General features: G+C 31.9%; 1 protein-coding gene across 3 annotated transcripts; it reads left to right on the forward strand.

Moving 5' to 3' along the window:
* Positions 1-11,467: 11,467 nt before the first annotated feature.
* LOC105206584 (cytochrome P450 6k1) lies at positions 11,468-14,591 on the forward strand. Of its 3 annotated transcripts, none has more exons than XM_026141463.2 (6): positions 11,468-11,726; positions 12,346-12,880; positions 12,987-13,352; positions 13,553-13,737; positions 14,030-14,318; positions 14,403-14,591. In XM_026141463.2, the coding sequence occupies exons 2-6, from the start codon at positions 12,361-12,363 to the stop codon at positions 14,579-14,581; spliced, it is 1,539 nt and encodes a 512-aa protein (XP_025997248.1). In that variant the 5' UTR covers positions 11,468-11,726; positions 12,346-12,360; the 3' UTR covers positions 14,582-14,591. The 3 variants fall into 3 exon arrangements, with proteins under 3 accessions (XP_025997248.1, XP_025997249.1, XP_039304528.1); XM_026141464.2 differs by lacking the exon at positions 11,468-11,726 and adding an exon at positions 11,967-12,121; XM_039448594.1 differs by lacking the exon at positions 11,468-11,726 and adding an exon at positions 12,202-12,220.
* Positions 14,592-16,163: the final 1,572 nt, after the last annotated feature.

The raw sequence follows: 16,163 nt of genomic DNA on the forward strand, positions 1-16,163 counted from the left end.
GATGTACTATGTAACAAGGCGAATATGAGGAATTTTTGATTAAATCGTGTCTAAAATTGAAAATTGATGTGTTTCATGATATATTTCGGAAAAATTCTTTTTTCCACAACATTTTATAGTATTCCAACTTTAGACAGAGTATATGCGAGTAACATCTGCAAATCGACCTGTTCGAACGTATTTTGTCCAGTTTTTTTATGTAAAATACTCACAAAAAAAGTTTTATTTACACACTATATGGGTCGCATTGACCCTAATAAAACTTTGCTGCCGTGCCGTTCGAATTCTAGTTGACTAAAAAAGTTGATCAACTATATCAATTGAAACAGGAAATTTCAAACTTTTTTTACGTTTTGGGCCGAACCTTCTATCTCATTTCGTCTTCACATAGCAAGCGTTCAAAACTTCATATGGGGTCTCTCAGACCCACTTACAGTGTTTAAGGGTTAATTCTTAGCCATCACCACTTGGTACATTTATACGTCCTCTTCATAGCTTGGAATTTTATACTACATTTCTTGCCACTTATATTATACCCTTTTTTTCCATATCTTTGGAAATGACTTCCCAGCAATGCTTAACTGTATTTTTGCCATTGTGAAAGTCTTTTTCTTTGGTGGTATATACAAGGTGTCAGGTAACTATCGCCCGTGGTTTCGTGGATTGATAGATCAAGTAAAACTGAACAGAAATGTCCTTTATCATTTTTTAATATTTGCCATAGTTAACGAAAAAAAAATTAATAAAGTCTGCGAATAAGCACGTATCACCGCGCGCAAGGACCGCCCGCCGGTCGCCGAGACGTTGGCAGCCGCGACTGTTGGCGCGGCGCTGTGCGGTGAGGAGGGAAAAGCAGTAGCGGCCTACAGCCGCGGCTGCCTACGTCTCGGCGACCGGCGGGCGGTCCTTGCGCGCGGTGATACGCACTTATTCGCAGATTTTATTAATTTTTTTTTTCGTTAACTATGGCAAATATTAAAAAATGGTACAGGACTTTTCTGCTCTTTTACTTGATCTATCAATAATTACTTGACATCCTGTATATCCATTAAAAGTAATGTTTCTTCTCTCGTCCAATTATGTTATTCTAAATATTGTGATAATAAAGTATGAATAATAATCAATAATCAATAATCAATCTCCAATCAATAATCAATAATCATTTAAATATTCATTGTTCTTTTACCTTTAGCATCTTTATTTGTTATATCAGTAAGTCGATCATCAGGCTCTGAGTTTTTTGTGCAAAATAATTTGTTACTTTGTTACATAATGGTACAAAAAAATTAATAATTTAATTTTATAAATTACCAGTATTTGTTGTACTACTATTACTATTACTATTATTAGTAACATTAAGTTTCGCACGTTGTAGTAAACATGATGCAAATTGTATGTCTAAAACAAAAATAAGAAGATAAATAATGAATTTTTTAAGTAATTAAGTTAAATTTTATAAATTATACTAGAGATATATTTTAAAAAGATTAATTGCAAACATAGGATTAAACGTGTGAAGATAATATAAATATTGTTATATTTACGTTATGGGTTAATTTTATACAAGCAAGTAATTTTGAATTAACATTCAAGATCAAAACAGAATTAACGTTACTTTTAATAACATACAATATTTCTGTTGTACAGCAATCAAATTCATAACTTTTGTGTTGAAATATTTGTTACAAATATAATTTTTATAAATATTAAAAAGCAAAATAATATTGATTTCATATAGTTTATCATTGATTAATCAAGTTATTTTATCATTAATTTTTTGCAAAATTAACATTACTTAATAAATTTATATTACTTAATAAATTTATTACAGCGTACACATTATTATTATATAAAAATTAAAGAAAAGAAATTATTACCATTATATACTTTTTCGGCATCTTCAGCACTAACTTTTATGCTATATGCTTTATTTTTCTCGGCATCGAGTAACGTAACCTCAGTTTCTAGCGTGCTCATGGTACTTGTGGAAGTAGCCATCTTAACTACTGCAAGTGTTTCACCTCGTCGATTACAGTAGCCGCAACAGGAAGTTGCGTCGAAATTAATCACGTCATCTAGTCACTGAACTGAATACATACAGGAAAGAGCCGTGGCCGGAAAAAAGCGGTCAGAGAAAGAGGGTTACGTTATGTTAGTTGTCTCTTTCTGTTATAAGCCTCTTTTTTTAGCGGTACAAGCATTGTCAAAAGTATGCTGACTGAAATATTGGCTACATACACAGCTCGCACGCATGCACTCACACAATTTAATAAATTGTGTTCAAGCAATGCAAAACATAAATTATTGTTAAAATTCAAGAATGAAACTTATTTTTTCTTTATATATATATATATATATGTATGTGTGTGTGTGTGTGTGTGTGTGTGTGTGTGTGTGGTGTGCGCGCGCGTGCGTGTGCGTGCGTGTGCGTGCGTGTGCGTGTGCGTGCGTGTGCGTGTGCGTGCGCTTGCGTGTGCGTGTGCGTGCGCGTGCGCGTGCGTGTGCGTGCGTGTGCGTGTGCGTGCGTGCGCGTGTGCGTGTGCGTGTGTGTGTGTGTAATAGAAAAAAAACAAGTTAAAAATATATTTTATAAGAGAAAAAAGATGAAAATAAATTGTCTCCATTTTCTCGATTGTGAGCAATAATAATTAATGTTTTAATGCATTGCTTAGATGTAATTAATTAAATAGCATGAGATAAAATTATCAGACTTTTTGTCTAATAATAAATTTCCTCTTTAAAAGATAATTAGACTTTTGTCTATTGTGAAGTAATAATACTACAAAATATATAAAATTTGCTAGATATAAATAGAGCAAAATTAAAAGTGAATTATGTATCTTATATTAATAAAGAAAGAGGAAAAAGAAATAAAGATACATTTAATAATTCTTTTAATATTTAAATGTCTTTATTATTAACAATAAGTATTAGGTACATCTAAAATTTTATTTACCATATTAATATATGCACTTATATAATACTGCACTTATATAATATTGCATTGCACTTCTGATAATACTGCAGAAAATATATTAATATAATTTTTAAATTATCAATAAGTAACGCAAGAAATTTAATAATCATCAATACATAAAGCGGACAAAACACCAGAAATTATTTTTTCTTATTCTTAATATATTATGTGAAATTGGTTGTAGCTATTGCAATAAATGCACCAAAAAAATTATAAGTTTTAATTAATAAAATAAAACATTAAAGAAACTTTTATTTCGGAGTTATCTTAAGTTGATCCAAACGGGAACAAAACTAAAAAAACAACATTAAATATCTATAATATAAGTATAATTTTATATTCAAAGCAAAACTGAATAATACTACTTAATATTTAATAATACTTAATAGTTCTATAACCAAAATGATTAACTGATCACTTTATATAACAATTATTATATAATAATCTTATTTTTACTAAAATCACATAACTTTTTAAAAAACTTATTAAACTTGTCTGCACTATCTAAAATCTTTCTTTTAAACGTAATAAAATAACATAGTATTATGTAATTTTTGTCTTATTGTAGCTTTATTATCTAAATATTCTAAAGTTTTAGCTTTGCGTAAGAATGCAGTCTTAATTTTGCCAAAGATTCAGCTATGAATTTAATAATACTAATTTCATGCAATTCTTCACACTAATTAATTGTTGATACAACCGGATGGACAGGTTAAAATAACGTAGATATTTTTGGCAAAAAATGTTTGATAGCTGTTGCAACTATTCTATTTTTTAAATTAATTGCTCCAAGAAATCCTATATTAATTTCTGTTTTAAAAATTTTTTCACAATATTGAACTATTTCAAAAGCAATACTTGAAGGGATACATAATTTTCCTTTATTAATAAAAGAAAGAAATGCAGTATAATGTCTAAAATTTATAGTGTAATCATAATCTCCTTTTCTTGATAATACAATATTGTGACAGTGTGAACAAAAGCATTTTTAATAAACTTTGAAATTATATTCCCAGTAATATAGTATAAAATATTCTGTTGATAAATTGATAAGTTAATATTATCAAGATTATCAATAATATTGTCATCACAGCTTAGATTCTTTTCTTGACATTTTTTTTCATAATTATCTCTTTTTTCCGACCGATAATTTAAAATAGAAGATACTTCAACATTATCCGATAGACAATTGGCATTGAGACTAGATTGGATTGAATTTTTATAAAGTATACGTCGTGCCGCCCACAAAACTTGCATAACATTCGGATTATTATTCCAACCACCTCGAGATCGAAGACAAGAAAAATATAATTCAATATGATCTTGTGAAAATTTGTAAATAAGTAAATATTTAAGAGGTTTATCTATATCATTTAAAAGATCTAAAGCTAATTGTTTAACGCTTTTTATATCTATGAGAAAACTAAGTGCGAAAGTTTTCTTTGGATGCTGTAAAACAGGTCGACCCTCTAACGTTAATGCATAAATATATTTTTCAGTATCTGTCAAAACTTGGTCCCAATATGCAAAATTAGACATACTAAGGGGAGATTTATATCCTCTTCCATACGCATTTGTACTGTTCAATAAGTCAAACAACCTATCAAATAACCGCAAAAATTCGCAGGTTGCTTTGCTATAAAATTGATTGTTCTTACTAACTGCTAGATAATCTATAGCATTAGCTACGCTATTGCTGATTGTTTGCACTGCTAGGCTAACTTTCATTTTTTTGTTCTGAAATTTAATATGTGATAGTGATAAACGATTTGTAAATTTTAAACCTTCTTTATGTTGAATTTCATGTAAATTTTTCACATATTGAAATAATATTTGTCCTTTTGCAGAAGACATTATTTTCTCAGTAAAAGGCGTTTTTACATAGCTTAAGCATATGACACGGATCCATAATTGCATAAATATTGGAATTATTGCATGGATGTTTGAAATACGATTTCATATTTTGTACATCAAAATTTCACCCTAACTCATTAAATGTTGCAATATTTGTTGATGCTCCATTGCAAGTAATTGATCGAACAGTAATTCCAACTTTATACAATTTTTTTATCGCAGCCAAAAGTAATGTACTTTAAGATTTTGCTGAAATTTTATTGATAAAAAAGTGAGCTATCGGAATTTTAAATTTTGTGGTGTATGATACTATCTGAAATGCTAATACTTCTGTTGCCATATCTGTGTTATTATATGTTAAATTCTTTTGCAGCATTTCCATAATTTACAAATTCTTTGAATAAACAATCTTTTTTATCTAATATGACTTGACTTCTGATTGCCATGGAATCAAAAATCAATGCTACATTTTTCAAATTAAGATTCGTACTTTCCTTGCTTAAAAATCAAACACTACACTTACAAAACCTGCTTCACAAGAAGATTCTGCAATCCATTTTCGTAAAGTAACTTAATGAGGTAGATTTAATTTTGAGCGAACAAAATTATACCCAGCAAACACAGAAAACAATAGTTATATAACTTGTGTCACGTTATATAGCGAATTTTTACATTCTAGCAATATTGTAGTTATGTAAAATTGAATTGTTGATATTACAACACAATAACTTATAACAGTCATATAACTGCCGTTTATCAGGTTTATATAACAAACATTTTATTTTAATAATATAACTGTTATAAAACTGAATTATTAATACGACCCCCCCCCCGTGCCGAAAATGTGCGATTAAAACCGATTAAAACGGAATTCTTTTTAATTGATTTTAATCTGTTTTAATCGATTCAATTCACGAGCGGATTAAAAAGTAATCGGTTTTAATTATATACGAATCGTAATTGATTTTAATATCGCTTTCGTGAATTATTTAAGTGTAATGCATAATATAAAAATTTTTTAAAAATTTAATTTATTTGCATTAAGACTCCTATATACTCTCAGCGACCACGTTTCAAAATCTTGACATTAGTAGCGAGAAATGATATGCTGAAACGCTGAAAATTCTTGCATGCTATTTGTTAAATAAAAAACTATTTTGATAAAATAACATTGTACATCATTTTTACTAATTTGTAAAATTGTTTGGAAACTACTTTTTTCTTGACGGTTGTCAAGAATTATTAATTGCCAAAAACAAACATAGCTTTCGGACAATTTTACAAATTTGTTAACGTGATTTATAGTGTTGTCATCAAAATATCTATTTAAAAATGGTACATAAGAATTGTTAGCGTCTCAACGTGTTACATCGCATTAAAATTTGATTTAATTATAATTTATGAAATTCTGTAATTTCGAATTGAAATGGATTTAACAAGTGAGTTCTGGCGCCACCACTAGGTGGCCACGCCGCGGGAGATTTTCTCGTGAGTTGAGTGCGGCCATATACGTTATATCTAGGCGCCACGGCGGCCGACTCTCCAGCTCATACTTCACTGAGACTTTTAGGACCTGCTTATTGTAACCTCGAGACGAATACTCGCTCGCACTTTTTTCAAATATGATGCGTGTGTGTGGAAGGCTGTTCCGCATAAAATTTTATATTTTTATGTATAAATAACAATTTGTATTGTTATTTAATTTTGTATATAAATGAAATGTTTAATTCAAATTTAATCTTTTTTTAATCTTTTTTAACGAAAAGGATACAAGAAATATTTTTTGTAAATTAAACATTTATTACATTTACTTTAATGTACTCTGTTTTAATTAATCTATCTGGGTTTCGATTGGGTTCTTATTTTCAATCGGTTTTAATATTATATTTTCGGTGCAGAAATCCCGATCGATTCGGATTTCATTTTTTTTATCGGTTTTAATCGTACATTTTCGACAGGGCTGTATAACAAATATGATACAACTGTTATGTAACTGTTATTTTTCTTATGAGTGGGAAATTACAACTAACATGGACATTACATGTAACGCGCATGTTATATTGCGTGTTACTTTCGATTTTACTTTATTAACATTGCCGTTATGCAACTGTGTTTGCTGGGTATGCTTTCGGTGAATAGTAATAAAGAATCGAAGCAAATTGTTTCATTGTATCGCTATAACTCTTTTTAATTCTACGAGTATTTTTTAATTCATTATGAAAAAGTTCCACATTAAATTCTGAAAAATTGTTTAACAAAACTTCTTTTAGTTGATCTGAGTGTTTTCACTTTTTAGAAATTTTAACAGTTGACGCACATTTGACAACCTATTTTCTTTGCGCTTGATTTTTTTTTGAAGAGTATGTATTCGTGTGCGTAACTTGCTTTCATTTGCGATAGATTTTAATTTTCTTGGTGATACCTGCGTATCTAATTCCTAATAAACATATTGATATTGAGTATTGATTATAGATAGTACCTCTCGATGAAATATTAAAACCAAATATACAAAAGTAAATAATTATTTTTTTATAAAATGTTCAAACCTGCGTTAGAATAGTAGCTTGTCTATAATTGTATGAAATTGGTTTATCTTGATGAGCACTAACTCTTACTGTTTCCATATGTAATGGCATCGATACATGTTCTTCAGAATACAAATCTTCAGAATAAGAAGCTACTTCCATATTTGATGGCATTTGTACACATATAGCATCTTGTATTGTTTTAAATTAATCATATTCATTGTTATTTTTATCTTCTATAATATTACATTGGAGACTTGAATTTTCATCTCTTTGTTTCCTATTATAGAAAATAAAGAAACTGCTCATCACACACACACACGCACCCGCACGCACGCACACACACACACACACACACACACACACACACACACACACACACACACACACACACACACACGCACGCATGCACGCACGCATGCACACATACACACACACGCACGCACGCACGCACGCACGCACACACACACACACACACACACACACACACACACACACACACACACACACACACACACATTTTGTTTATAAAATCAAACATTATATTTTAATTTACTTACCATTTGGACAATATAATCTAGAAATATAGAAAGTACTGCATCTTTTTTTAACATTCGCTTGTAAGCAACATGTTCATATTGTGTTTTTTTTAAATGATTACTGCAAATTTTCGAATACTTTGTAATTTTTTTTTTTTATTACATGGTATAACCTTAAACCATTTTTGTAATAAGTTATCATTTTTTAATAGAAATCTAAAAAAGTAAACAAATAAAAATATGATGAGATACAGCTATACATAACAGCGACTATTAATGTACAAAATTTGTATAAAGAAAAACATGCAGTTAAATTATAATAAATACTTTAATTCTTATGCTAAATTATGTCAGACAAAATCATTGAAGTTTATTATATTATAAATTTAGATTTAGGTTATAAGATTATTTAAATTTATGTCATACAATATTCACCTAAAAAAGGATAGGTAATTATCCGGAGTCCAAATACTTTTACATCCATTAACACAACAATAAGACATTTTGAAAAGAATGTTAAAAGTATTTTAAATATTTTATAAATAACTTTGATGAGTTTAGAGAACGATTTAGAGCCACTTTAAGAGATTTAACTAACTTTTAGATATGATTGTACCATCAAAAATGGCAGGTTTCAAGAGCTTAAGAAAAAAAGAAACAGCCAACATAATGGAAACCTCTCTCTCTGACCGGCCTTTTACATACGATTTCTATAGGACGGCTCATTCCTGTATGTATTGAGTTCAGTGCATATAGCTTTAACAACACTTCTGCAGTGTACTGCCACCTATATCGGTACGCTATTCGCAGTACCGGCAGTACTCGCAGTGAATAACGGAACGCAGCCACAGTATCACCGTTTTAGTTCCATTTTTTGACCTTTTTTCAAAATTAATATTATCTACTGGATCATAATTTGTAATTTGTACTTTTAATTTATAAATTCCGTCAGTGATTGACCCATCATAAGTTCTGCATTTATTTGATAGAGCATTGAAAGCTGTTTTCATGAAATCGTAAATCACTAAGAAAATAATTTATTTTAATTAATATATTTTAATTACTTATCATAGTTAATATTAATATATTAACTTACTAGATAAAATCATTTTTAAATGACAAAATGTTGGTAATTTGTTTCACTTTAGGATCTCTTTAAGGGGGCATATAAAGCAAACAAGTCGGCTGTCATTTACAATGAATCCGAATGCGCTTGTGTTACATATGCGCGAGGCGCGAAATTACTTTAATTCGTCAAATCTGTTGTCGGCTCTGTCATTGCGGAGGGAGACAACGCAAAACATGCGTTATTCAATATTAATGACGTTTGCAGGGTATCTGTAGAATTCCGCAGAACAACGCAAAAAAAAAACAAGCATAAAATATTGCAAATATTTATCTAAATAATATTTATATAGAAAAAACAGTTTTGATGAAGTAAAACTAAAAGTTTAATTAGATACATATTTGAAAATAATTCTATTGGATTATCAAAATAATTATGCATGGCATTAAAGCACGATAAGCAAAGCTGCAAAAAATTTTGATGCTCTAGCAACCAATTTGAGTGTCCTACACAATTATTTTGATGACTCTACAAAATTATTTTCAGATCTGTATTCAGCTAAATTTTTTTTACACATCAGCAACACCGTTCTTTTCACGTGATAAAAGAGCAATACAAAATTATTTAAAAAAAAAAGTAAAAGAAGGCGCCAAGTGTGTACACACACCTAAAAATCTTTATTTTTTCTGCAAAACCCAAGTGGTACCATCCTTGTATTTTGTATACAAAATAATACAAAAATACTACCATTTATAAGTATTTAAAGATTTTTAGGCGCGCGCACACACTTAGCATCTTTTTTACCTTTTTTTGAAAAGGTAATTTTGTACTGATCATATATAACGCAAAACTTAATTATATTTATGCTATATTGTAAATATCATGCGATGAGTTTTTAAGGATTTGCCGTACATAATACATTTTGCCGTTTCATACATGTTTTATACGTATTATACGTTTTATACGTAGGAAATATAAAAAACCACTCAAAACGCTAAATTGCCCAACTCTGTTTATAATGGCAATTTAAGGATGTTTACGCAATGAATGGAACAAATCTGTAACCTTTACGGTATCGTTATGATAAACTTTGTGCAGATACTACATGACACAAATAACTTGCGCAATGGTACTCTATTTAACGTATCTAATCAGTCAATGAATCATGGCCATGGCAGATAGTTTTAAAAGATCTACAATGTTCACAAATAACTTACGTAACAGCAGGGTTGGGAACGTTACCTTAAAAAAGTAACGCGTTACCGTTATCGTTACCGTTTGTAAAAAGTAACACGTTACCGTTACTAACTTAAAAAGGTAACGCGTTACTGTTATTGTTGCTTGGAAAGTAACGATTTGTTACTTTTTCGTTACTTTTTGGTGATATTAAAATAGGGATCTTTTGACGTTAAGAAAATCTATTCAATACGTGATAAAAAGAAACGTTTCATGTTTTTTTTTTTTACAAAATCTGCATAGAGGGACATAAATACCTTTCTATGTCTTTTCATGCCTTTATCTCATTCTTTCTTATTTTGTCTTCAACACACGTGCAACTTCAGATGTTAAAGCATTTATGGCCGGTATTCATAGTAGATTTTTTATTTCAAGATCATCTTAAGTAATGTCTTAAGATGCTGATACGTCTCTCTGATTCGAATGGAATCATAAGATGATACTTAAGACGATCTTAAATATATGTACCATATGTCTCCATGTGTACATTCAAGAATATGATTCTATCACTGAATATAAATCTTATCGCAATTGTGATTCGTAATCATATACCATATCAAATGATTATGAGTGATAATTAAACATAATTAATCAATACAAAAAGTCTACGTTAAATTAATGTGGCAAGTGCAACCATTTCCCCCACGCGCGCGGACTGCAAATAGTGCCCGTACTGATATCACTGGCGCGCTGTATGAACGAACGTACTTGTTTAATTTGGCAACTACTAATTATGGGCCGAATTCTGTAAAGCGCATGTTGGTTACCGAATGTAAAACGAGCATAAAATGACGCATCATACGTTTTATGAAACACAGATACTGCTAGCTAAAATAACGAAAAATAACGGCTAAATTCCGTTACCGTTATTGTAAAAATGTAACGACGTTACGTTAGCGTTACATAAAAAAGTAACGCTCGTTACCATAAAAAAGTAACGAAAACGGTAACGGCGTTACAAGTAACGCGTTACTTCCCAACTCTGCGTAACAGTACTATTATAACATCGTTTTCAAGAGTGCAGAATTAATTTAGCGTTGCTCGGTCAACGAACCGTGGCCTTGGCAAATAATTTAGCTTAGCTGCCGCCCGTTCTCAAATGTTGTGGCTCAAGAGTGTAGAGCGTCTTGTTTGTTAAATGAAATAGCCTAGGCCATAGCTGTAGGGCCGCGAGCGGAGTGAAGAGCTCGAGGGAAGACACTAGGCGTCGCCTCGGAAATCGGCTCGAGATATGCTACTGGCGCTGGTTAAAAGAACTGCGAACGACGCTCATAGTCATTCTTCACCATTTGGTGAATCTTACCGATTTACATTCTCCGGGAATAACAATTAAAAAATCGACCTGTAAATTGTGCATGCGATTAAATAATTGTATCCCGCGACAATACGCATTATCATCGCTCGACGATAGCTTCATCTCTGGCGAGAGTGAATTTCAACGATCTTTGCGCAGTTGACGCTAGCTGACAAAACCTCTGTCCGTAAACGATGATCGCCGTTCGATCGATCTGTGTCTCGATCGATCTCTGGTAAGTTACACGTAAAGCGTATAGACTGTAATACTGATGATGCGTGACGCTTTGAAATCGTTCCGTTTCTTAAATGCGCGCAGGAGTTTGTATTTTTTTGTTAATTAATACGCTTTTTATATATAAAATTAACCGAGTGTTAATAGAAACCAATTGTGTTTATAAAATACTTAAATTTGTTTTATAATAAAAATCTGTTTTCTAAACAAATCTTATAAATTAGTATCTGTATTAATGCCCAATACTTGTTGTCTGCTCGAATAGCGCTAGAATCATCATTGCGCGCGTGTTTGCCATTATCGGTTTATTTAATGGTTTTGACCTCGTCAGCGCAACGGATTTTTTCAAAATACGTATTGAAATCAGACAGTTGTTAATCAGCGACAAGACAAGACGTACGTATAAAGCAAGTCAATCACAAGAATTATTAAACAGTTGTTATATTTGGTGAAAAACGTTGTAGTTCAGTGTCATTCCATCAATTCCGTACACTTGTATATAATTGATCGATTCTTCAGCTATTTATAATATAATTAATAAACAAATAAATATTAGCGATGAGTTGCTCATATAATCAACCATTTTATTTTTAGACTAATATAAAAATGTATTTTTGTAGGCAAAGTGGCAAACAATGGCATTTATAACAGTTTATTGGAGTTTGGACGTCATAATAATTTTTCTAACTATCATGGCAACTGCTTACCTTTATATGACGCGCAATTTCAAATACTGGAAAAAACGGGGTATTTTGGAAATGACACCGACGCCTTTCTTCGGCAATTTCAAGGAGTGTTTATTTCTGAAGAAAGCACCGGCGTATTTCCTAAAGGATATTTACGATGAAACGAAGGGCGTACCGTACGCGGGTTTCTACGTATTGGACAAACCCTTCCTGCTGGTTCGCGATCGAGAACTCATCAAGAAAATTTTAGTGAAAGATTTCAACTGCTTCTCGGATCGACATAATTCGGCAGATCCTGCGGATCGCATAGGATACGCAAATCTCCTTTTTATCAGAAATCCAGCCTGGAAGACGATAAGAACGAAACTAACGCCGTTCTTTACGTCTGGTAAAATGAAGAAGATGTTCGATTTGATGATAATATGCGTAAAGAATTTAGATGAATATCTCAATTCACTACAGTTAGAGGGTGAGTACTGAATAATTCATAAAATGCGAAGCATTGAGAGGGTATTCTAGTCTAGAGCGCGATAAAATTTGCCTATTTAAAAAAAAATTAATTTAATTGATGGCAGGTGAGGGAAAGACAATAGAAGTAAAAGATTTAAGTGCCAAATTTACCACGGATATAATCGGCAGTACCGCTTACGGGCTCGACGTGAATTCATTCAAAAATCCAGACGCAGAGTTCCGCAAATATGGCAAGATGATGTTTCAGTTTAATATGATTCGCGGCTTGGAGATGCTCGCGATATTTTTTCTTCCAACTATAACTCGTTTGGCACATTTAAAAATGTTCGGCAAACAGCCCACGGACTTTCTGCGAAAAGTCTTTTGGGAGACGCTCACTCAGCGCATAAAATCTGGCATAAAGAGAAACGATCTTATCGACATCCTTATTGAACTTAAAAATAGCAATAATAAGGATCTACCAGATTTCAGTAAGCGAACTAAAAACTAATTCCAAGTTTATGCAAACATATTTAAAAATTATATTTAATAGAAACGAATACGGATATAGAATTTAATAGAATTAACGAGAAATTAAGACTAATTTGATTAATAATTATGCTAACGAAATTGTAGCACGTAATGAAATTCTTCAAAAATTTATAATTAAATTAAAAAATATAAATTTCAGCGTTTGATGGCGATGATCTTCTGGCACAACCAGTTAGTTTCTTTGCAGCTGGTTTTGAAACCTCTTCAACAACTACGGCTTTCGCATTATATGAACTTGCGGTGAAACCCGAAATTCAGAATACTCTGCGAAAAGAAATTCTCGAGGCACTTGATGAAACCAATGGAGAAATTACATACGACATGGTATACGATTCATCCGCTACTATCATCCGCTACATTTCTCATATTCATATTTTATAAATTTTCTTTTAGACCTGCTTATGCTGCTTGCACTTTTTGCATTCAGAATGTTTGCTTGCTCTCTCTCTCTCCTCTTTCTCTTCTCTCCCTCCCGCCCCCCTCCCTCCCTCTTTCCCTCCTCTCTCTCTAACGCCTAAATATATATTTATTTTGTTTTAAGTACAAATATTTTTAGAGATTTATTATCTCAAATTAAATTGTCAATTTAATAATGATATAATTTTTTTATTACTAGACATCGTCGTTACCGTATCTCGATAAGGTGGTCTCAGAAACTTTGAGAATGTATCCACCATTGGGTTATATAAATCGTATGACTAATCAGACTTATGAAGCGCCAGAATTCAATCTCGTAATTGAGAAAGGTACACCAATTTATATTTCGATGCTTGGCCTGCACTACGATCCGGAACATTTTCCCAATCCGAATAAATTCGATCCGGAACGATTTAATGAAGAAAATAAACGTAGCAGACCGGCATGCGTTTATTTCCCATTTGGAGAAGGCCCACATGCGTGTATAGGTGCAAGAACTGTTCTTAATATAATCTCTATTAAAATATTAAGATATTAAATATTACGTAGTACTGTTTTATAATACTTTGCAGGCATCCGCTTCGGGCTTTTGCAAACAAAGCTAACATTGCTTCAGATCTTAAGCAAATACGAGGTGACACCGTGTGAAGAAACTATAGTACCAATGACAATTGATCCGAAAGGAGTCTTGACAGTGCCCTTAAACGGTGTAATCTATCTTAATTTCCGAGAAATTAATACTCGTGCTTAAACTTTATTAAGACAAAATATTTACTTTAAATCATAAAGAATGTCCAATTAAATTTAATTTTATCTAAGTACTGAATCAATATTTTAATTAAAAAAAGAAAAATATACAACTAAATGTTTTAATTAAAACAATTATATGATTGAATGTAAAAATTAATAAAAATGAATATATTGTGCTTAATATTCTGTTTTATGCGCTTTAAATTGATTATTTAAATAAACTGATATATAATATTAACATATTGAAGATTAATAAATCAAATCGTATTTCAAGGCAAAAAAATGATGTTAGCTTCTCATTTAAATTGCAAATACAACAAGCAACTGTATTTGATATTCATTAATGTCATAATTGCAATTTAGATTTAAATTTAACTTTTAGCTTATTTTGTAACGTATTTAATCAATAAAAATAACGTGATTATGTTTGACGCACTATAAATCAATATTAGCCAACGTTTAATTAAATGTACATTGATTTTACCCTAGCAATTCTTTATCAGGAGGCGCGGTCGCGTCTCGCGGTATTTTTTTTTTTTTTTTTTTTTTTCATCATCAGCGTTAGCGTCATCATCAGCGTCAGCGAGAAAGACCAGCGCCTCTTTTACGCGAGTCAGCGAGTTCAAGCATAATGAGATTATCAGATCTCAGTAACGGCTGAACCGATCAAGTTCCGAGTAGTCTCAATCGATAGCTTGGGGAAAATTGCATAATAAAAGTGTTTTTATTTTTTCTCTCCGTGCCCTACGAGCGGAGATATCGCGACGCAAAGTCCAAATCTCGACGATTTACATTTAAGATACGTCATTATTATTATCGTCGCCAAGCGAATCGTGTCCAGTACATTTTTTCGACACGAGTAACGAGTGGCGCTCGTTACTACACTATATTAGAGTCCCTAGAAGTGGAGAGTCTGGACATTTCGGGGTTCCACGTGATTGGACTGCACCTAAAATGGCAGCACCAATACGGATCCTTATTTAATCCTCTTTAGCCAATGCGATAACAGCATACAACACGTTTATGTGCACACAATGATAAACATACACACACATAAGGTATACATATGTATACATATATGTACATACACTGACATATTCATCACCGACATTTTAGGGGCAGATGTCCAGACTCTCTACTTCTAGGGACTCTACACTATATCAGCCCGCATGCAACCATGTGATGCATCACGATGGCCGCGAGTGTCGCGACAATGATTGTCGTGATATCATGGCTTTCCTAACCCGTAACCTGAACTGAATCGGCAATATATCTCGGTTTGCGGGACAGACGACATTCTTCTTGCCGATCGTCGCTAAGAGAAACTTGTATACGTTTTCGACACGGAATGGTGCTCATTATAGCCGTTTTATGTGATTATGGGTGCGTTCCTTTTCATGCATAACATAACATGCGATGCATCATTTATCCTTGTTGTTTTTCAACTAACTAACGTTAAACGAGGATATATAATGCATTATGCACGTCATGCGCATCTCATGTGATGTGATGCATGTATATCGTATGGTACTATTTCTGTATTTTAACAGAGAAATTTTTCTATGCTAACCCATGTGGTACTC

The sequence above is a fragment of the Solenopsis invicta genome, chromosome 1, assembly GCF_016802725.1.
Source record: "Solenopsis invicta isolate M01_SB chromosome 1, UNIL_Sinv_3.0, whole genome shotgun sequence".
NCBI lineage: Eukaryota > Metazoa > Arthropoda > Insecta > Hymenoptera > Formicidae > Solenopsis > Solenopsis invicta.

Excerpts from the sequence above, each read along its gene's own strand:
- LOC105206584 (XM_026141463.2), top strand. The coding sequence starts at position 12,361 with ATGGCATTTATAACAGTTTATTGGAGTTTGGACGTCATAATAATTTTT. Across the intron at positions 13,353-13,552 it reads TAAGGATCTACCAGATTTCA|CGTTTGATGGCGATGATCTT; the intron begins GTAAGCGAACTA and ends TATAAATTTCAG. Across the intron at positions 14,319-14,402 it reads AGGCCCACATGCGTGTATAG|GCATCCGCTTCGGGCTTTTG; the intron begins GTGCAAGAACTG and ends AATACTTTGCAG.